General features: G+C 45.5%; 1 protein-coding gene across 13 annotated transcripts in view; it reads left to right on the top strand.

Moving 5' to 3' along the window:
* The window catches only part of LOC143395840 (guanine nucleotide-binding protein G(s) subunit alpha), a 48,932-nt gene extending 29,610 nt beyond the window's left edge, over positions 1 to 19,322 (top strand). For 3 of the 13 annotated variants that reach the window (XM_076851893.1, XM_076851892.1, XM_076851890.1), the window contains 12 exons: positions 6,636 to 6,708; positions 9,798 to 9,842; positions 14,096 to 14,150; positions 14,256 to 14,375; positions 15,081 to 15,178; positions 17,413 to 17,467; positions 17,596 to 17,669; positions 17,786 to 17,844; positions 17,949 to 18,069; positions 18,174 to 18,304; positions 18,474 to 18,541; positions 18,805 to 19,322. In XM_076851893.1, the coding sequence (XP_076708008.1) occupies positions 6,636 to 6,708; positions 9,798 to 9,842; positions 14,096 to 14,150; positions 14,256 to 14,375; positions 15,081 to 15,178; positions 17,413 to 17,467; positions 17,596 to 17,669; positions 17,786 to 17,844; positions 17,949 to 18,069; positions 18,174 to 18,304; positions 18,474 to 18,541; positions 18,805 to 18,951 (1,046 nt within the window). In that variant the 3' untranslated portion in view covers positions 18,952 to 19,322. Of the gene's footprint in view, positions 1 to 143; positions 350 to 2,657; positions 2,864 to 6,635; positions 6,709 to 9,797; positions 9,843 to 14,092; positions 14,151 to 14,255; positions 14,376 to 15,080; positions 15,179 to 17,412; positions 17,468 to 17,595; positions 17,670 to 17,785; positions 17,845 to 17,948; positions 18,070 to 18,173; positions 18,305 to 18,473; positions 18,542 to 18,804 lie in introns of those variants that run through there. The other 10 variants (XM_076851894.1, XM_076851891.1, XM_076851900.1 and 7 more) reach the window with 9 other exon arrangements.
* The last annotated feature ends 3,855 nt before the right edge of the window (positions 19,323 to 23,177 follow it).

Raw genomic sequence — 23,177 nt, 5'->3', positions numbered from 1 at the left:
CTGGGCCGCCCCGCGGCACATTTGGTCGCGTCCTCGGTGGGCCGATTTTTCGCGCTTCCCCTTCGGTTTATAGGGGCCGCTGCTTTGGGTCGGTCCTCTGAAGAGGCTGGGGCGTCATCAGGCCGGCTAGAAAGCGCCGTTCCCCGGCGGGGACACTCAGTCGCGTCGGCACCGCGGAGCGGGTTGTGTCAGGTGGCTGGCCCGGCGCGGCGCTCGCTAGCTCTCTAGCTCTCTGGCTCGGGGCTGCGGCACCGCGGCTGGAGCGAACCCCTGTCCCGGCGCGGGGCGGCGGCGGGCGGCCGGCAGGCAGGCAGGCACTGCCTTGCGTGTGAGTGCACCTCACTCACATGTAAGTCGGGGAGCGCTGGGGCCACCCGAGGAAGTGCGAGTCGCCCGGCGCGGGCAAGAGCCACCGGGACTGGGACAGGGCAGGGGCGCCCGGGCGCTGCTGCCCTGCCCCGCGCCTCCCCGGCATCCCCCAATTCTCTCTTTTTCTCTTTTTCTCTTCTCCATTGGCGTGCCCAAGAGCCAAACCCAGGAGCGCCTGAGGGTAAACTGCAAACTCGTGCCATCGCGCCTTTGCACTCTTCTTTTTTGAGTTGTTTGACATTTCTTGGTGCTTTTTGGTTTCTCGCTGTTGTTGGGTGCTTTTTGGTTTGTTCTCGCCCCTTTTTCGTTTGCTCATCCTTTTTGGCACTAACTCTTAGGTAGGTAGCTTAGCAGCCCCAAGCCTGTGCAGCCGCACTCCGCGGCCCAGGACAGCGCAGCGGAGACCGCAGCTGAGCCCCCCGACACGGGGCGCACAGGGGCCGGACAGCCCGAGGCCGGGGGCAAGCAAGGCACCCGGGCCAGACGCGAGCCGGGCTCCCCGAGGTGGCCCGGCCACCATGCTGAAGATGGCCATGAAGCTCAAAGCCCGAGCGGCGGAGAGCGAGAAGAAGACAGCCGCAGCAGCTGCCGAGGTGGCTGCCGAAGCTGTGGCGGCGGCTGCGGCACTAGCAGAGCCGCTCGCACCGCGGAAGAGCGGGAACACCGAGAAGACCCCGAAGAACGCGAAGACCCCGAAGAACCAGGCGCGGGAGGCGCCCCCCGAGAAGTTTCTGACCGACAAGGAGCGCAAGAAGATCGAAAAGAAGTTGCTGGAGCAGAAGAGAAAGGAGGAGAAGAAGAAGGAGAAGGAGAGGAAGAAGTTGGAGAAGATGTTGAAGAAGAAGAAGGTGCCAGAAGCCCAGGAGGAGGCCCGAGGCCCCGAGGGCGCCGCCGCCGCAGACGAAGACGAGGGCGCCGCGGAGGGCGCCGCCGGGGGCGGCGAGGGCGCCGCCGCCGGGGGCACGAGTAGGGCTTGGGCCGAGTGGGACACTGACTCCGGAGACGAGGACGACGCCTACTATGCAGCGCCGCGTGTTGGGGGCGTCGTGTGGCGGCCCGGGCCCCTCAAGTCTGGTGCACTTAGCGCCCACCTGCCCCTCGTGGTCTTCCTGGTCTTCTCGGTGCGCAGCCCCTCATGGGTGCTCAACTTCCTGCTGCAGAAGCGCACAGAGCAGGGCCGTGGCTGCGGCTTCGTGTTTGGGGCGACCTGCTGCTTCAGAGTGTTCCTGGGCTGCGCCTTCTTCTCCTACTTGGGCGGCCGCACCAAGCGCAGAGGCCGCGGGCGCTCTGGGGCCAGTGGAGCCTTCGGCTCGGGCAATGGCGCCCGGCGCCGGGGGCGCGAGGAGCGGCTCATCTAGTCAGACCCCCATACCCCCCGCCACCGCCACCAGACACCACCATCGCTGTGTAGTGTGGATTTTTATTAGTATTTGTGTGTGTGTATGTGAACACATTTTCCTTTTTGGTTGCTCCGTTCTTTGGTTCGTGCTCGCCTCGCTTTTTTCCACACTCCCTGCTCTCTGGCTCTCTCAGTGTCTCTCTCTTTTCGAAATTTTCCTAAGTCCGGGCTCGCGCTCCCTCCCCTTCCGCCCACCCCGGCCCCTCGGCGGCGCCCGCGGGAGGAGGGGGAGCAGCGGCCTCGGGGGCCTCTGGGCGACACTGCCCGGGGGGTGGAGCGTTGGCGTCGTGCGAGGGGTCGTCACTGGCTCGGAGACGCCCCCTCTCTCCCCTCTGCAGGGCCCAACTTGGGCCCGCGCCAGGGGGGTGGGGGGGCGGCTCCTTGGCCCGTCCCGTCCCGGGCTGGGCGCGGGCGGAGGGACCCCCCTTCCCGGGCACCCGGGGGGGACGCCTCCCTCCGCCGGCTCCCGCCCTCCCCGCTGCCGCCGCCGCTGCAGCGGCTGCTCCTCAGCCCTCCTCCTCCTCCTCCTCCTTCCACCCCCCTCGCCGTCGCCTCCTCCTCCCCCCGCCTCCCCCCGCCCGCCGCATTTGGGTCGGGGCGGTTGCGGGCCCGGGCCGAGGCAATAAGAGCGGCGGCGGCGGCAGCGGCGGCAGCAGCTCCCGCAGCTCCTGCTCTGGTCCGCCTCGGCCCGGCGGCGGCCATCAGTCCCCTCGGCTTCGGCTCGAGGGGCGGGGAGCTGCGCGCGCCCCTCGGTCCGACCGACACCACCCTCCCCTTTGCGCCCGTCCGCGCGGCCCGCGCCCCGCAGTCCGCCCCGCGCGCTCCTCGCCGAGGAGCCGAGCCCGCGCCCGGCCCGCCCGCCCGGCGCTGCCCCGGCCCTCTCGGCCCGCGTGAGGCCGCCCGCGCCCGGCCCCGCCGCCGCCGCAGCCCGGCCGCGCCCCACCGCCGCCGCCGCCATGGGCTGCCTCGGAAACAGTAAGACCGAGGACCAGCGCAACGAGGAGAAGGCGCAGCGCGAGGCCAACAAAAAGATCGAGAAGCAGCTGCAGAAGGACAAGCAGGTCTACCGGGCCACGCACCGCCTGCTGCTGCTGGGTAAGGGCGGGGCGGGGGGCGCCGGCTACGGCCCGGCCCGGGGGCCCCGAGGGGCGCCCCGCAGGCCGCGCGCGCCGAGCCCGCCCCCCGCCCCGGGCGCGCGCTCCCGGGCCCGCCGCCCACTCTTGGGCTCTGTTTGTGGGGGGCGAGGCCGGAAGGGGGACCCCTGGGCGCGAATTCGGTCGGGAGGGGGCCCAAAATGGTACTGGGGGACGTGGCGGCGCGGGTCCCCCTCCCTCGGCCCGTCCACTCTTTTTCTTTCGCCCCCCCCTTCTTTCTTTTGCTCTCTTTCTCTTTCTCTCTCTTTCCGCGAGGCCTACACGACGTCAGGGGCTTGGGTGCGTGAGGGGGAGGGGGAGGCCCACGGGGCTCCTGAGACTGCGACAAAAAGAGGGTTTCGGGGACAGGAAATGGGGTGGCGGGCAGAGGGAGGGGGACCCGCCTCCGTAGGGTGTGTGATTTGTTGGGAGAAGGCAAGGGGGAGAAAGAGGGGCGAGAAGAGGAGGGGGTGACGCTGGGGGGCGCCGTGGTGGCGGAGGGGGCCTCGCCAAAGAGAGGCTTTGGCGGGGGAAGTGGCCGAGGAGAGTGGGGGGGCGAGTGACATCAGCCCCTCGGAAAGGACCAGAGCGGTAAAGGTGGTGCAGTGGGGGGGAGGGGGCGCGGGCGAGTCGTGGCGCCGGAGTGGGGGGGGGTGGGGGGAGGAGGGAGCGCGTTGGCCGCTGGGCGCGACTTGGTGCGTTTCGGGCAGGACCGACTGTGTGCGGAGCAGACGTGTCCTGGGCCAGGCCTGGCCGTGGAAGGAAGAGAAGGAGAATCAAATAAAATAAGACAAAAAAGACAAAAAAAAAAAAAAAGATAGTACGCAAAGTGCCCAATGAAGCCAAATGACACGTCATTTTACAGTATGACCTTTTTTCCCTTCCAGACTTGCAGGCTTTTTGAAAAGCAAAGAAGAGAATTAATTGTAGCAGCTGCCCCCCAGCAGCGCCCCGCACCCGCGCAATAAACCATTAAAAACACACACACACATTTTCCTGTTAGTTGACCACATTGAGAGTGCTTTGTCAAAAAAATAAAGGAAAAAAGACATTCACAAATCAGATAAAACTGGAAAATGACATTTGTCTGTAAATGGCTTCTTGGTCTGGAAATGGCGTTTTAAAAAATTTGTCCTTTACAAGGGGGAGGGGATTGGGAGCGCTCTAAGGGAAAGACTTTTCCCAGGTGGAAGAGATGAAAAGACATTAATTAGTTGTTTGTCAAGTGACATTTGGTTGTTTGGTTTTTCTTCTCTTTTTTGATTGCGGTTTTTCCTATGGGGGGGGAGCGGGGTGGGGGGGATCCTTCACTGTGAGGAGATGGCCTTTCCTTCTTTTTTCTTTAAGGTGCTGTTTGGGGGAGGGGGGCATTTTAAAAATTGTTGAAATGACCAGAAGAATTACACAAACGTTAATTAGAATGGAAGTTTTCCACTTCCTTGGTTATTTAGTTATCTGAATAAATTTGTGGATTGGCTAGGTTAAGACCTAGTTCATGGTCACATTTCAACAAACAGCTTGATTATCAAAAACACAATGTAAAAAAGCCCTGTTGTTTTTTTCTTTTTCTTTCTTTCTTTCTTTTTTTTTTTTTTTTTTTTTTTCTGGTGGTGTTTGGTTTGCTCTCTTTGGATGGGTCACGCCTTTGTTCTCCTGGGTCCAGATTTATAAAAGCAGTAAATTATTAATTAAGTGAAAATAAGTCTCTTTGGTGTTAATGCATTTGCAATTTCAGTAATTAAATGGTGCATATGTGAAGGTGTCTTCTCAAACTTCTAAAGGTAGACTTATGCTATGTGAATGTTAATATGCATATGATTTGATTTCAAAGTATAAAACTGGAAAAGTCTAGAATCTTTCCATGAATAGGATCTTGCTATCTGAATACTAATTTAAGTCAAGTGTGATGCTAATGGTACCTTAAATTTCTAACACCTTTGGTGCAGTGCTCACAAAGTCTCCACTTAATTTGAGGCAGTAACTCTGAGCATACCTTACCTTGCTGTGGGCTCATCTTTCTAAGGTATCCTAGTCTACATGGCTATATATTTGGCACAATTCAGTAATAGCCTCTGGCACCGAAATCTGTAGCCCAGGCAAGTCTCAGCATTTTGTATTTTAAAATGGTGGGTTTCACTAAATAATGCCCCCCCCCCCCCCAGGAAACAACATAAAGCTCCAAATCCTGGTTTTATAACTTAATTTAATGACATGGAAATTGGTGAATTAACAGAACCACAAAAAAAGTACAGTAATTTTTAGCCCAATTCTCTAATTTCATAAATGTGGAAACTGAGGCACAGATCTATTCATCCCTGTAAGATAAGTGTTGACACTTTTTAGCAGTTCTGAAATCAGAACATTGGAGATCCTGATTAATATTATGTATTTTCTTCATGAAATCTAATAGTGCTTTTTATATTTTAATTTATGAGAGTTATGTTCATTAAGATAGTGCTTACTTTGAAATCAATGTTTGAATTTTAACTTTTACAGATAATTGATTACAGCATTGTGGAAAGGCAAGCAAAGGAGGAATGCTTTGCTATGTGGGTATTAAAGCAAAACAATTAATTAAAAAGAAAAAGGGTTAAAAACCACACAGATTTCTGTGGGAGGAGGGCAAAGAATTATCACCTGGGATTTGGTGGAGAGTGTGCATTTGCCAAATAATAATAATAGCAGCAGCAGTCCTCCTCTAGCTTGATAGAAATGTGCATTTTTTTCCTATAAAATGCTATTTTTCAACAAATGAAAGGTGATTTAAAATGGAGGCATGTGTCCCTTCCTGCTTAGTTGGGAAGGGCTTTAGAGTCTTTGAAATTCAGTGGTTTCTAGGCATTATTTTTCCTTATGATCAAAGTCTTGTCCTTTTATTACTCTTTATTGTTGTTGCAGGTGACCTAATGCTAATATGGTCTCAAGTGCTATATTTGATATTAAAATGTGTTTTTGGAGAAGATGACAGATAATTGATGGTCTTCCATTTTCCTCTGCAACAGGGTGGTTATATCCAAAGAGAATTTATATTTGGAAAGATAACATTTTGGGGGGAGAGGAGGGTGAATAAGTGGATAAAATGTAATATTGTGGTTTTAAGTTTGGATTTTAAGTAGCCCAAGGGTGGGGACCCTGCATGGAAGGCAGCTGCATTGTGCCATGTTCGGGCTGGCAGTGCTGCATCTGTACGTGATGTGGGAGACTGCAGTGTCTGGGCATTGTTTGCAAATCCTGGGTATTTTAACCATGAAACATCTGACAAACAATGAATTTTGTGGCTTACATACATTTATGTGAGCCATTTTGCCAGTCAGTGCTCACATTTCAAGAATTCAGTTTCACAGTTTTAACTTCAATTTTCTTTTTCCTCCTCAAATGACAAAATTGCGTCATTCTCCTTGGCCTGTGCCTTCAACACCCCACGATTTTTTAAACAACCAAAAAGGAGGGAAACAAACAAAAACAAAAAACAAAACAAAACAAAAACCTAAAACAGCACCACCTTTAATTCTTGTTTGTTGTTCTGATGGTGAAATACTGCAGGTAGACACTGAGTTGGATGTTTATTTCATTTTCTCTGCGTCGAAATGTCAAGGAAAATTGCAAGTCTGTTATTTTGTGTTTGTTGTTGTGTTGCTTCTATGGAAAAACAAAACAAAACGAACTGCAGTCCTTTCCCTGCCCAAAGTATGAGATGCCTCCTTCTTAACCTGAGACTTACTTTCGTTTTCTAGGCGCTGGAGAATCTGGTAAAAGCACCATTGTGAAGCAAATGAGGATCCTGCATGTTAATGGGTTTAATGGAGAGTAAGTGTCAAATCTGTGTAAGGGTACCAAGAACAAGTGACACATTTTATACTAACTTTAGGTTGCAGTATAGGTAGGTTTCGAGCTGGACACCTAATTTGCACTTATTTCTAATTTACATATTAGAAAATTCTAAGAGTTCTTGAGGACTCCCCCCACTTAACTTTTGGTGCAATAATAATAATCGTAATAAAAATGAAGCACCAGTGTTCATATAAGACACCTCTCTGTCCCGGGAAAGTATGCCTGGTTGCAGAGGACAGTTCATGGCACTTGGCCCTTGATGGCGTCCCTGAGGCCAGGTTGTCTGCCGCAGCTTCTGCTGCAGTGACTCCAACATGGCTGACGGGTCCTCAGCGGCCCCCTTGTCAAGCTAGTGCTGACCACTGCAGAGATCCCCTCCTCCCCAGCCGATTTCAGCTTCATCATCCACCCAGGATGTTTTTAACTATTAGCAAAACATTGTTTTAATATCTTCATGTAAAACAAAGAAGTGATCACCCTTGTTGATAATTTCTTTTTTAATTGTCCTCTTTTGAATTGACATTATGAGCAAATAATTGTTTCCTTTACTAAATATCAATACTCCACCTAAAGAAATGAAAGGGAGTTTTCAAATGATGGAAAGGCTGGGAGCTATATCTTCCGTCTGGTTCAAGGGGCATTTTTGCCTTTGAAATGTCCTTCCAGGTCTTGTGGTATATACAACAATGAGCAATACTTCAGTGAGAATAGACTTTTTTAAAAAGAGAAACAGTATTTATAAGAGACTCCGTGAGTGTGGGGTCCTGCTTCCATGAAGAACGCAAACTGAGGAATACTCAATAAATCAGGAGTTTGGGTTTTTTCTTGCCAGACCCCCAGATGGGGTCCATTTTCACTCCTGTGAAGCCAGTTAATCACCAGATCACAAGCACCTGAAGGCACTAGTTTGCAATTACTAGCTGGTTAGCAGCCCCGTTCCCTCTCCTCAACATGCTTTCAATTGAAAGTTTGTCCTTCAGTTGCGTTCACTTCAGATTGAGTCGAGGGGACAGTTTAGGTTAGTTTACGCACCCCTAAAAAACAAAACCCACTGCTTGCTACGCATTAAGCACTGGGAAATGGAGGTGAACTTTGTAACCTTCCAGAGTGCCAAAGGCGGTTCTTTATGGAAAATTCTAGAATTTGTGAGATCAAATAATCGGAGCTTGGGAAAAGATGACATCACCCATAGAAATGGTCATTTTAGTTTAAGATGCTTTTTATACTTTGACCCTGAATTCAGAAGAGTAGCATGCAGAAAGGAAGGACGGACAAGTTTACCTAAATTTTAGAATAGTCATGAATTATGAATATGTATCTCTATTGCTATTAAGTCAGTCACTTTCACATAATTCTGAAATTAATTCCTGACACACCCTTGAGTAAAAACCTGCCAGCGGAGACTGCCATCCTGTCAATAAAAAAAAACAAACAAAACCCCCTAAAACCAACTTCAAGCCTTATATTTGTAATTTAAAGAAAAATCTATCCTAAATTTCCCCCCTCCTGCAACTTGCAGTGGTGGGGGGTGCTTCTTCATGAGACTAGTTAAGCAAAAATAATTTTACCATGCGCCCTCTGGATAAATATTTTGATTAAAGCTGGACATGGCTAGCATTTTAAAAGATGCAGCAGCCACTGTTTACCTTAGCTTGAGTTGGATGGAAGAGAAGTCTCCTTGAAATAATTCACTTGAGGTTTTATTACTGTACAGATTTCCCTAATATTTTTTAATTTTTTACAGAAAGGCACCCCCCCACACACCCCCAAATGAACCAGTGTAGACACACGAGCTTCTAAACAAGAACTTCTCTTTTCTGTTTTCTTTTTGAAAAGAGGAAGAGTCATTCCCAGTTTGCCTCCTTAGTGGATCCCCGATAATGTTAAATTTAGCATGCGAAAGTGACATGCCGGGGTGTTCTTCATGGGGGTCTAAGTACCTCATTTTTACCTAGTGCAGCTAAAGCTTCCTCTCTTGCTTTTCCTCACTGTGGTACTGCAACAAATGCAGCTCTTTCTAAACTAGGAATTCCTTAGGAAATGGTGACCTCTGTCCCTAAATGGTGGTCTGCCTGGTGTGGGTTTTTTTTTTTTTTTTTTCCTGTTCTCACTCCCTCCTGCCAATCCTATACTTTGTTAGCTGTAGTCTGCGGTATTAAATTTGCCTTAACTGTCCACAAGCTGCTGTGCCTATTATGTTTTTGAGAGTAACAATATTAATTTGACCTTCAAAAATACAGAGATCAAATATGGATTTCTTAACTCAAAGCTAACTGTTTAGTATTTAAAAAAATCATTAGTGTTGGTTGAGCTAAGCTAATCAATTATAAAACATGTCATCGAAGGCTCAGCTATCCTGCCCTTCCGCCTTTGCCTTCAGGGAGCAATTCCTACTGTTGAAGAGATGAAGATTGGGTTGTTTTTTTTTTGTTTTTTTTTTTTCTTAAATTTTGAGTCTTTGTTTTTGGTGGTAGTGGGGTGGGTTTTCCTTTTTTCAACCAGGCAATTGAAGTTGGTGACAATTTACAAGAAACAATTATTTATAAATATAAACATTGTATAGGTAGTTGCTAGTTTCTCCCACTGCATGAAGGAAGATTATTAATTTTGCACCAGGAAATAATGGACAAAAATCTCCACTGTCTATGCCTTTGCATGTTTGGATACAACACTGAAGATTCTGACCTGGGAGAATTAAGAGCCTTCTGAACTGCCATATTCTCAGAAGAATACTGAGATAAATCACTGCTTTAGTTCCCTAATGCATGTACATTTAGTGAAAGCACAAGAAAATAATTATCTGTCCCTCCTGTATCCGACCAGAGTCTCCAGAGGGCTCTGTTAATACTGCAGCGAAGGTGTGGAATTCTTCCCCCTACGGCCTTTAGTCTCAGTAGACATTCTGATTTAGCCAGAAAGGCGACCTAAGAATTAATGGGAGGATGGCGCGCGAATTGTTGCATTTGCTCTTGGCTGATTGTTTAAGAATGTGGAGAAGGCTGTGTGGGTTGTATGAAATTGCGGTGCCTTGCAGACTAGGTGAGCTTTCAATCTCTCTTTAAAAGGGGCGGCGAAGAGGACCCGCAGGCTGCAAGGAGCAACAGCGATGGGTAGGCACATTCAAAAACAGAAAAAAAATTTTAACAAAACAAACATGAAGATCATACTGGGAAACTGAGGGCACAGACCTGGGAAGAAAATAATCATTTAAGGGCCATCAGCCATCTTGGTATACATGTGCAAATAACGTGTAGACAACTTCTTAACAAGTGAAGTGCAAAACATAAATTTTTTCAGCATTTCTAAAGTATAATTAGATCCAGCTGGGGGAAAGTTATAGATTTTTAGCTTTAGACAATAGTTTATAATTTTGAGAACTGATGTTTTTCCATATGGTTTTTATTTCCCCCCAGTTCTCTGTTTGAATCAACTACTTGTTTTTAAAATGCATCTATTAAATTCTGTCCGTCCAGTGGTTGGTCTGATTTTAAAATTTCAGATCTCTGGAAGAAAAAAAAAATTTTTTTTCCTCTATTAAAATATGCAGTGCCATACAATTCTTAATTTTGAAAAATGCCTTGGCACTTAGCAGCAATTCATTGTTAGGAATCATCTTGAAGCCACTGGCCTTTATAAAACAATCAAATTTAATTCAAGGCACTTCACATTAGCTGGTAGATAAGGATATTCATGATGGCATCCATTTTTCCATTACCATCATCTCTTCCATTTTGCTTTCTGCATCCCATACCATCTCAACGCGCATGCACACACACAAGCCTCCGCATGCTAGGTGAGCCACACGAACTCTGCTTGCATACTCAGCATGCAGGGATGGAGCAGCTATTTCTCATGAGAACATATAGGTCCAATTGACTTAGCCTAGGGCATCTCAAAGAAATAGCTTCTGTGGCCAGGGTGGGGAGGGGCAAAGGACACGGGTTGGGGACAAAGTAACTGACACATGTTTGTTCATCTGTTTCTTTTAGAATATATTATCCCTAGATGATGGCTACAGTCTCTCCTCTTCCCGGCCTTTCCTATCACAATTTGCATGCTGGAATTGCTCGGTCTTATGAACCTCTAATAAGAATACTATTCTGTTGTCTGGGGGGAGGGGGGGGGCCCACCTACTACCTGACCTTTAAAGATAACTGCAAAAAAAAACAAAAAACAAAAAAAAAACAAAAAACAAAAAAACAAAAAAAAAATCTTCAATTGGCAAAAATGTAATAGAATGACTATTGAAAGGCACCTATATAGAAACTGATTGATAATCTGCTGTACCAAAAGTTGGCATCTGAAATATGACAAGTCATTATTGAACAATCTACTGTGTACTAGATGTTGTGCTAAATCCTTGAACCCTACTAATACCTTGCCTGCACGTCTCTCTGTGACTGTTCTACAAGTAAATATAAGTATTAACATTCGTGTCAAATAAAAGTTCTCTGCATGTTTCAGCAATCCCTGTATCCTGCGTCTGTCTTCTGTCTTTCTTCTTTTGTCTGTCTTTCCCCACAAAAGCACAAAGATAGGCATAGAACTGAATGAAACCTAGTACAGGGTACCCCTCCCCTACCACTTAGTTGGAGGTAGGCAGGACCTGTTAAATAACATTAACCCCACTAATCTCTGTACATTGGGGGTGGAGAGGGCATCGACGTCCTAAAAGCATTTCTAGCCCTAGTCCCAACTGTTGAGTCACTTAGAATTCTAGCAATTGGCATATATTTTGCCATTAAGTAGTTTAGAGACATCTAAGGAGTTTTCTCCAAATCTCACAATCAATGTTAAATTCATTAAGTGATAGTACAAATGATGATAAACCTGCCAGCCCCCAGTGTAACATCTCCATCTACATAGTAATTGCTTCAATGGAAGAATTTTATGTTTTAGTATCACACACCCGAATTAGATTTTAGATTTCTATTTTAGCTGTTTTATACTTGATATACTCCCACACCTATTCACATACGTAGATGAATACTGAACACGTTCTCAAAATATCCGTATTTTAAGACTGGAAGTTTTCCAATTATCATACTACTACTTAGACCAAAATATCAAACTGAATGAAAGAATCTCATTTCTGGAAGTATTTTTCTCTTGCTGTATATGGATTTAGAAATTTAATCCAAACACACTTCATCTTACTGTTGGGAGACCTTCAACCCAGAGATTTAGGGCATTTAGTACTAATGACAGGGAGCCTGTTTTTAATAAGTGGGGGTGGGTTTGTCCTCGGCAGTTTTAAGTAAATTCTGAATTCAAGCATGATCATTAGGGATGTCAAACACATGTCCTTTCACTGTCTAACGTCTGAATAACTGATTTTAGACTAACACCAAGGCTGAAAATTCATAATTTCAGAAATGATCGTTAATTCCATACATCTGAAGCAGAACAGCCCCCCACTGAATGGTCAGGACTCTCCCTTCAAATATGGAGAGTGGGGAGGGAGCTTTAAGAGTCCAGGGGCCTGGAGCAACTTCCAGGTTTATGCAAGACTCCCTAAAACACACACCTTGCTACCATTTCCACCCCTGGGGTCTGATTCTCTCCATACCGAAGTGGATCCTGTCGAATTCCTGGTGCCAACCTCCCCTCCCACAAGATGCTCCCCTCTGCTGATGAGAGCAGCACCCCAGACCTTGCTAGCAAGGTCTAAGGGTGTGTAAGGGCCCATCTGAGAGGCTCAAGTCTAAGGGTGAATTTTGAGATCATTCACAAAATGGAGGCCCACTCCCCCAAATATAGAAATACTTGTTCAAAAAGTAAAATGAATCTCATTGAAAAAGGAAAGAACAGCTTCTGGGGGGGGGGGGGGCGTGTTAAAATGCATGTGACTCTGACCCCACCCAGCCCCTCCCCCACAAGGCCCATGCGTGCCCCCTCCCACCTGCAGCACCACTGACCCTTTCCTGGCTGCAGTTGCTATCAATCCCCCTTTGTATTTCCTGTGCCTTAATTTTCTGTCCCACTCTGGAGGAGTCATTTGTTTCACTTCTGTCTCCATTCTGTGACTTCTATTGAACCAATCAAGTGAATATTTCAAAAAGTGGGAATCTCATTGTTTTAATTACAAGCAGCAAGAAAAAGTAGCTTTATTCCCAGTTGCTGCCTCTGACTAGGATTCCTCTCAGCCTCAGTTTCCCCATTAGAGGGTGAGGCTGCAGCACCTTCCTGCATGTGGCGCTGTGTCACATCCCAGGGCCGCATGCCCAGTGGATACTGCACACATTGGGATTCCTTCCCCCCACTCAAGGCAGGGCTAGATGTCATATCCCTAGCAGAAGGTGCTTTGTTGACCCTTAAAAAAGTTGGGACATGGAAACCTGAGGCAGGAGCACCACAAGCTCCAGGCCTGCCTCATCAACTTAGCAAGGACTTGTCTCAATAAAAGGGGTTGGGGCTGTAGCTTGGTCGTTCAATGCCCCTGCGTTCATTCCCCAATATAATTAAAAACAAACGCTTGGGCATCTCCCCTGACTGTGCCTTCTATCCTGAAGGCCAGTTTCTAAAAGATATATAATGTTTGGGCCAATGTAAACTGGTACCAAAAAATAACATTCTGTCAGGGAACCACAACAGCCAAAGGTTATGGCTTTTACCCTATGGCCTTTACCAGTGGCTCTGAATACAGACAGTTCCACAAAGACCACAATGGGCTGCATGTCAGGAACTGGCATAGACCCCCTACCACCATTATTAGGACTTGGGGGGGGGGTGTCTTCTGTTCCTGATAACCTTGGCGGACCAGTGTGCACAACATTATAAACTTAGTAGTATTGTTAGCTGCAGTACCCAAAATAACATCTCCCTATGACAGACATGTAACTGTTTAAATAAATAACAGGGCTGCAAATAAATAAGTAGGACTGCAGAGCCCTGGAATCTGTAATTAATGATTATTAACACCACCCCTAGCATTTGCTGGTTGTCAGTAGCAACCCAGAGAATACCAAGTCAAACCCCATGATGACCTGTACACCCTACAACCCCCACGAGGAATGCTGATAAGGACCAAGTAGGAGGAGCCTTTTAGGAAGTGGTGGTGTGTGGTGTGGGGGCTGCAAACCCACGGAGCCAAATCTGGAATAGCAGATAACCCCTGCAACCTCTGGTACAGCTGATGGTGATCTCTATAGGTGCTGACTTGCCAATCACTCCCATCCAATGTGTCCTTAGGGCATGTTTGGGATGCTATAATTTACTTGGGTGCCTCCAATCTGCACAGATCTGAACCCACAACTCCTTGAAGAACAGAATACTATGCTTTTTAGTTGGAGTATCTTGATTAAGGTGACCCCTGGTTAGCGGGATGCAATATGATTTTCTTTTCTTTTTAATCCCACTGTAGTGAGAAGGCCACCAAGGTGCAGGACATCAAAAACAACCTGAAGGAGGCCATTGAAGTACGTGTAGCTCCCTTCTCTCTTTAGTATCCCCCTGCTCTCTTTAGTACCCCCTCCCACACATGCAGTTCTGTGCCCCTGACTGCTTTACTCAATCATTTTCAGACCATCGTGGCTGCTATGAGCAACCTGGTGCCCCCTGTGGAGCTGGCCAACCCTGAGAACCAGTTCAGAGTGGACTACATTCTGAGCGTGATGAACGTGCCTGACTTTGACTTCCCACCTGTAAGCCACACCCCTGCCTGGTAGCCCTTGCCTCCACTCACCTGTGCAGTAACTTGATCCTATAAGAACATCAGGGACAGGCCCCATACCCAGCCTGGAGTATGGCCACACACATAGGAAGTTAATCACAAACATACCCTTAATGCTGGAAAAAGAAAAAAACATTAGACTTTTGTTCAAGGTGGATGAGCAAAATTTTATCGCCCCTTGTCAATCCTGGCTTGTCCACCCCACAAATGAACGCCACCTTTGATGCCTCAATTCTTACTTTATTAGATTGTGAATTTTTATGAGGGAAATAGTCCTGAGCTATGACAGGCTTAATTATTCCCTTGTCTACATATTAGGACCAACAAAACTGTGCTGAAGATGACAAATATTAATTGTCGAGTTAATCTAGACATGTCCTTAGATACTGTGGGATGCATAGGTAAAGTGCCCAGGGAGACAGTCTCGTTTTGAACCGTGTTACCTTTCACATTTAATTCACCACCAGAGGAGAATAGGAATTAACTATTCGGACTTCTGAATATGTTAAACGTGCTAAATTAAATTTCTTGATGAGCATTAAGTCATTATATGGGCTTGCCCACATATGGGCAAGCGTGGGTCACAGTGAACTATGGCCTCAAGAGTTTGAATAACAGTGTTCTTGGTGCACACTCACAGCTTCCTCTAAACATGCTTTCTTGGGTTCACTTTCAGGAATTCTACGAGCATGCCAAGGCTCTGTGGGAGGATGAGGGAGTGCGTGCCTGCTATGAGCGCTCCAACGAGTACCAGCTGATTGACTGCGCCCAGTAGTAAGGAGCCCCTTTCTTAGTTTCTGGGATCCACACATAAAATAGGAAACAATGAAAAAAAAAACTGTAAAAACCTGAAACTCCCATGATTCTTTTCATAGAAGCCAACCAATTTTTCACTAGCAGTTAGAAAGTTCTAGTCTGAATCATTTGTTTCACAAAGCACTTAATTGAAATTTTTAGTGCAGTGGTGGCACTATTTCATATCAACAATTAATACCTGTTAGAGCAAAATGATAATTACTTACATAAAATGGTGCTCATAATTAATTAGCTTGAAGTAATTAATTGAAATGACCTCTAAGCATTTAGGGAAATAGGGCAGCTATCATGTGTTGGATAATGTAAAAATGTTATCTTTTATTACTACAATTTAAAAACATAAGAAAGAACAGAAGAGACAAAAACAGGCCTCTGCTTCTTGGCAGTGGCTAACTGCCTGGCTGTTCCTGCTGTTCCCAGCACCTTTAATGCCGTACATCTGGAAAGCTGCCTTTTAAATGCTTGACGACCTTCTTCATCCTGTGCATGCATAGGAAGCATATGGTGATCCAGGTCATTTAAAAAAAAAAAAAAAATCTTTTTTTTTTTTTTTTTTTTTTAGAGATATATTCTTTCAAGGAACAGAAAAACAGTCTATCATGGCCAGTCCTCATAGCCCCCAGCCCCCACTCCTCCTTTAACAAAGTGCCTGATTTTCTCAAAAGTTTGAACTAAAAGCTGGAAGCACTAATTATAGTAACACAAAACAAATGGAAATCCTGGAATTGTTTGTGATTTGTATTTTGGATCCAAGTCAGGAGTTAAGTACAGGTACCAGATTAGGAGGGTTTAGGCATCCCAGTTGTGAATACTGGGGGCATGGGCCATGTAACAATTTCATTAATTAATAGCAGTTTAGCCAGGTTGTTTGTTTTGGGTCGCATCACTTAAAAAAGTTTTCTGCTTCTGTTTTTTGTTTTTAAACAATGCAACATTACTCCTGAAACTTTATCTGAAAATGGCACCATTTGCTCAGATTATGGGAATTTTTTTTTTTAAGAAAAAGAGAACAACATCACTCAACTTTTTAAACATCCTCCCTTAAGGGGATGATTTGAAGAGTAGTGACCAGTGTCTTTCTGGTTTAACCTCCTGCATGTTGGAGCGGAGGCCCTGGTGCGGTGCCCATTTCTTAAGCTGCCTATTTTTGTTTGTTGAGCTGGAGTTTGGCTGGCCACACTCCAGATGTCTTCTCACAAGATTTGGTGCTGAGGATCTATTTTTAGAACTGTGGTTCTGTTGCCATGGCAATATGCTGGAGGCCAGGGTGGCTGGGGAGCTATTTCTGGACCCTGCTGTAATATAAGATTGATTGGGCAAGTTAGTATATCCTCCCAGCCCAGACTAACTCCAAACTGGTAAAAAGGAAGGGGAAAGAGGAGGGGAAAAACTTAGGGGTTTTCTTTAAATAGTCTTTTCCCTTCCTGATTCTTTTCTGATTAGCCCACTTTAAAACAATTCCCACCTCCACTCCCCCCAAAAAGAAAACCCAAACTGGTTCCAAAATCAATTTTGCATATTAATTAAATTACCCCAATTTTGGAAAATTTAACTTCCCTAAACATATGTCCAGTCAAGCAACACAGGCAAGATACCTTTTTAAACTAAAAGTTCAGTATCTGGAGTGTTGCATATCATGGACATCACAGATCGGAAGGGAACTTTGTGTTTGCTTCCTGTTCAGCACAGCGAGGGCAAGAAGGGCCCCTTTGTGCCAGTGGCTTTTGTTCTCGTTAATCAATGAGATTCTTAAAAGTAAAAAGGAAGGACAGATTCTGAGTAACAATCTCCTTTGCCCTTGAGGGGAAGGTCCTTGCTGCTTTAAGTATGCCACTTCACATACATTACATTTTTTAAAAAGCTGAATGGCATATGGAAGTATACAATTTTCAGACAATTTGCCATTTTAGCCAGTGCCAAACAATTTGAAAATGACAAAATGTTTTGGTTAGTCTTATGAAAAGTTATAGGATCTGATAGGCCTCATTTGGAGTCCTTGCCCTGCTGATTGACAAAAAGCTAGGCTTTTAAAATTAGAAGCAAGAACAAAGCCCCCACTACTATCCTGGGCTGCCTATCATCTCTTAGGGACAATTTGTTTCATTTAGCCAGGGTTTGTGGAGGACAGAGATGGTGGGCCAGTTGGTGTGAACTCCCTTAACATCACCATGTATCTTCTCTTTTCCTCTAAGCTTTCTGGACAAGATTGATGTCATCAAGCAGGCCGACTATGTGCCGAGTGACCAGGTATGTAAGCTTTTTCAGTCAGAAGATTTGGAGCCCACATCTCAGGCTACTCAAGATTTTTACTCCAGGTTGACAATCATTATTTCTGTTGAGTTGGTGAGATCCATTGACCCGTGCTTTTTTTTTAGGACCTGCTTCGCTGCCGCGTCCTGACCTCTGGAATCTTTGAGACCAAGTTCCAGGTGGACAAAGTCAACTTCCAGTGAGTGGATTTTCCTCTTTATACCAAATGGAGACAGTGGTTTCTTGACATGCCCTCTGGCAGTTGAGTGGTGTCTCTTTGGGAAGAAATAACCAGATGTCCTTTATCTCCACCAGCATGTTCGATGTGGGCGGCCAGCGGGATGAACGCCGCAAGTGGATCCAGTGCTTCAATGGTATGGATGGCCATGGTGGGCGCTGCACTCCAAGAGCACATGCTTTTGTAATTATTAGGGGTCATTTCTGCTTCTAACTCTCACTGCTCTTTCTCTCTTTGAAGATGTGACTGCCATTATCTTCGTGGTGGCCAGCAGCAGCTACAACATGGTCATTCGGGAGGACAACCAGACCAACCGCCTGCAGGAGGCTCTGAACCTCTTCAAGAGCATCTGGAACAACAGGTATGTGCTGGGACAAGCACCCTGCTTGCCCTGGAGCTCCAGGGCTGCTCTCAAACCCTGATTTGCACTGTCCTGACATTTAAACCTGCCCCTCTCTCTGTTAGATGGCTGCGCACCATCTCTGTGATTCTGTTCCTCAACAAGCAAGATCTGCTCGCTGAGAAAGTCCTTGCTGGAAAATCGAAGATTGAGGACTACTTTCCAGAATTTGCTCGCTACACTACTCCTGAGGATGGTACGTGTGTCTTCCGTGTTTGATGTGGGCACACTCAAGGCATAAAAGCCTATCTGGGTGGAGAAATCAAGAGTGCTGAGAAGTTAAGGGGCTAGAATGGTGTTAATACCCTAGTTGTGCTCTTATCTTTTTATTACTTTAGTTAATAAAATATCTCCATTCTTTATAGCTACTCCCGAGCCCGGAGAGGACCCACGCGTGACCCGGGCCAAGTACTTCATTCGAGATGAGTTTCTGGTGAGTAGAGCTTTCAATAGTCTTCACTCTTTTCTACAGATATAAACTTTTTAATTCCAAACGTAGGGATTAAACCATCCAGTTCTTCCGTTTCTTTTCAATAATTCCCAACCAGCATCCATTCTGGGTGTTCAAACCCCTTCATCTCATTTTGGTTTCTTGTAACACGGGCAGCTGGTCCATACTTGTCATACTTGTCCTTGGGTTGGCAGTGTAGTTTCCTGGAGAGGTTTACTGACTGGACCTTGCACTTTTGCCCACAGAGAATCAGCACTGCTAGTGGAGATGGGCGCCACTACTGCTATCCTCACTTCACCTGCGCTGTGGACACTGAGAACATCCGCCGTGTGTTCAACGACTGCCGCGACATCATCCAGCGCATGCATCTTCGTCAGTACGAGCTGCTCTAAAGAGGGAACCCCCAAATTTAATTAAAGCCTTAAGCACAATTAATTAAAAGTGAAACGTAATTGTACAAGCAGTTAATCACCCACCATAGGGCATGATTAACAAAGCAACCTTTCCTTTCCCCGAGTGATTTTGCGAAACCCCCTTTTCCCTTCAGCTTGCTTAGATGTTCCAAATTTAGAAAGCTTAAGGCGGCCTACAGAAAAAGAAAAAGAAAAAAAGGCCACAAAAGTTCCCTCTCTCTTTTCAGTAACTAAAACAAAAGCAGCAAACAGAAATAAAGAAATAAATGAAACAAATAAATGAAATAAATATTGTGTTGTGCAGCATTAAAAAAATCAAAATAAAAATTAAATGTGAGCAAAGAAAGAAATGACTCCTGTGAGTTATTTGCGATCTGAAGCAGTTCCCATGGTTTGAGGGTTAAACTTGGCCTTTTCATTGGGAGTTTAGAAGCCCATGTTGAGGTACAGGCCCCAAGTTACTAAAATGGGAGTAATGACTTAATCTTTGGGACACTGTATGTCAAGGAATATCACATTTTGATCATTGCTGCCAACTCACACTCTGATTGTCCTCACATGGTGTGCCTGTTTTTTCCCTCGAAAAACTGTTAGGTTTTTTAAATCAGTTATGGACTAAATTATGTGGTGAAATATGCAAACACAGTGCTCCAGTCAGTTGGGGGAAGTGAAGTTATTCAAGAAATGGTTTTGATACAGTGGGCTAGCTGCTGGGGGAAAACGATCCCTACCTCACTCCGCACACCAGAATGAATTAGATGTGGATCTGTTATCGACATCTAAATTTAAAAGTTACTTTTTAAAAATAGCTAGTTTTCCAATTAAGATCTTGGTCTATAGAAGGACTCTCTAAGCACGGCAAAGACCTAAAAGCCAGAAGGGGTCAGGGGAGGTGGTTATATAAAAATGAAAATCATATAATAAATATGGGGGAAGGAGTTTGGTAAAAGACTGTAAAAGGGGTGATTAATACATAAAGAATTCTTAAAAATAAGCAAAAACATCAGAAAAAATGGGACCAGTCCATCAACATGTAAATTACTTAAAACAAGAGATAAACATCTCAATATGTGGAATATCACTCAGTGAAAATACAAATAAAGCACACTTATTACAAGAGGTGGGTGGTTATCAGCACTCATGGTCCCCATGTTAAACACAATGAAGCCCAATTGAAATGTGGCTTGAACCTGAAGTCCACTCTACCCCAGACTTGTCTTTCAAGATTGTGGTCACCCATAGTGACCTGGTGTGGTGCCCTGGAATGTTGGGAAGAAGACCCTAGTATCCCCCACTGTGTCCTCTGATGTGGTCAAATGGGACATGAGTCAAATACATTCTGTAACCCAAGCCCCAAATCCACTTTGTGTTCTATTCTCCAGATCAAAACAGTCCCAGCCATGATCATCATCCACTGTAGTTCACCTTGATTATGAGCCCCAAGGAGGGCCGAAGAAGTAGCAAGTACCCCCATTTCCATCTCTGTAAACCTTTCCAAAGCCTATGTAACATTCATCCCACATGATAATTGTACTTACCATGTAGATGTTGGTAGAAAATAAGTCTCAAGAGCCTCCCAAAGAAACAGCAAAAATCAAGGCTTAATATGCACATATATTGACAAGCCCACAAATTCCCATAATTCCGCAAATCCCCCACCCCAAACACACAATCCAGGTAAAAATCAGGATTCACTATGCACATATATTGAAAAGCCCTCAAATTCCCGTAATTCTCCCAAGACCCCCCCCAAACATACAATTCAAGTGAAAATCGGGACTTTCTATGCAAATATATTGACAAGCCCACAAATTCCCATAATTCCCCCAATTCCCCCCCACACCCAGTAAACACACAATTCAGGTAAAAACCAGGGCTTACTGTGCATATATATTGACAAGCCCACAAATTCCCATAATCCCCCAATTCCCCCCCACCCAGTAAACACACAATTAAGGTAAAAACCAGGGCTTGCTATGCACATATATTGACAAACCCACCGATTCCCATAATTCCCCAAGTCCCCTCACCCCAGTAAACACAATCCAGGTAAAAATCAGGGCTTGCTATGCAAATATATTGACAAACCCAACAATTCCCATAATTCCCCAAGCCCACCATCCCCCAGTAAACACACAATCCAGGTAAAAATCAGGGTTTGCTATGCACATATATTGACAAACCCATCAATTCCCATAATTCCCCAAGTCCCCTCACCCCAGTAAACACAATCCAGGTAAAAATCAGGGCTTGCTATGCAAATATATTGACAAACCCAACAATTCCCATAATTCCCCAAGCCCACCATCCCCCAGTAAACACACAATCCAGGTAAAAATTAGGGCTTGCTATGCAAATATATTGACAAACCCAACAATTCCCATAATTCCCCAAGTCCCCTCACCCCAGTAAACATAATCCAGGTAAAAATCAGGGCTTGCTATGCACGTATATTGGCAAACCCACCAATTCCCATAATTCCCCAAGTGCCCCCCCCCCCAGTAAACACACAATCCAGGTAAAAATCAGTGCTTGCTATGCAAGTATATTGACAAACCCACAAATTCCCATAATTCCCCCAATTCTCCCCCACCCCAGTAAGCACACAATCCACGTAAAAAACCATGACTTACTGTGAACATATATTGACAAGCTCACAAATTCTCATCATTCCCCAAGTCCTTCCCTAAACATACAATCCAGGTAAAAATCAGGGCTTGCTATGCACATATATTGACAAACCCATCAATTCCCATAATTCTGCAAAGTTCCCCCTCTCTACCCCCAGTAAATATACAATCCAGGTAAAACTGGGGATGGCTATGAAAATATATTCAGAAGACCAGACCAAATCCCATAATCCATTATAAGCTCCCAAATAAACAGAACTAACACCCAGCTACAACAATCACAGGCAATTACAGGACCAGTGTGCTACACAAACACTTTTAAATAAGGACCATGCTGACTGGAAAATCAAGACTCAATCCCCCGGCCCCAGGCACTCTTCCAAGATGGCCACCCACACACCCTGTCCATAGAAATTCTGGAACCTCTTATAAGCCACACAAGCATGTCACAGCATCAAAGTGAGAAAACACAATTCCCAAGGAAAATGAGATCCTAGAACTCCATCTTGCTGGTCAAAACTGGCAGAGATATCATGGTCTCTTCTAGAAAGAGGACAATAAAATCACAGCCATCAGACGCCTACTATGTGCCAGTCACTGCTCAGTGAGATAGGTTCAGCTGTTGCTGCAACTTTACCAATGAAAAACAGAGGCCTAGAGAGGCCCAAGAGACAAGGGCAGCAAGCAGGAAGATGCTTTTGATTATGATACCATGCTGTTGTCCTGGACAATGTGGGAAGACAGAGGAAAGGATCTCCTGATGTTCCACCATGACATGTGTTGTCAGGACTCCAGGGCCTGTGACCCAAGGGGAAATCCTGCAGGGTATCACGGGATTCCAAACCCAGGTGGCAGGGTGGAGTCTTCTTCCCTCAGAGTTAAGCATGCGCCTGGCTCCCCTCCCCACAGCTCTGGCCTTTGTCACTGGGTACCCTTAAGCCCTCAGTTATGTCTGAGACTTGCCTCCCTGCTTTATGATTTATCCCATCTATTTAATATTATTTTGTTTACCTCTACTTTTTGACTCAGTAATACACAACTTTTGTGGTTGTGTATTACTGAGTCAAAACTCTAAATTCTAGAATCTTCACAAAGAAAAATACAAAGAGTTTTGTCTAAATCTCTGATTGCATGAAGCTATTTTTTTTAATTAAGCTGAATTTTAAATCTCTATTTAAATGCAAAGCAACATGTTGTTCTAAAGGTAACAATTTGTGTCACACTTCCTTAAGGTGTGTAAGCCAAATATTATAAATGACTATTCATTATTGACCTTGTGGAAATCGAAACATGATAATAAACCATTAGGTCCCTTCACAGTATGAAGAGGGTCTAGAATTTTTTTTTTCTGCCTCCACATTTATTTAAATTTGGGCAAATTATATTAAAATAAATGGCCTTATAGCCATTCTATGTCAACGACTTTCTCCTATTACATAGGGGTTGTTGTTTTTTTTTTTTTGATGGTTTTGTTTATCTTTTCCTTCAACATATGCATGGAGAATATGAAATCTATCAAGCCCACCAGAGTTCCGCTTTCATAAGGTCACACCCATTTAGCAAACAAATAACCAG

This window comes from Callospermophilus lateralis, chromosome 3 (genome assembly GCF_048772815.1).
Source record: "Callospermophilus lateralis isolate mCalLat2 chromosome 3, mCalLat2.hap1, whole genome shotgun sequence".
Classification (NCBI taxonomy): Eukaryota; Metazoa; Chordata; class Mammalia; order Rodentia; family Sciuridae; genus Callospermophilus; species Callospermophilus lateralis.
This window is presented reverse-complemented; position numbering and strand designations above follow the sequence as displayed.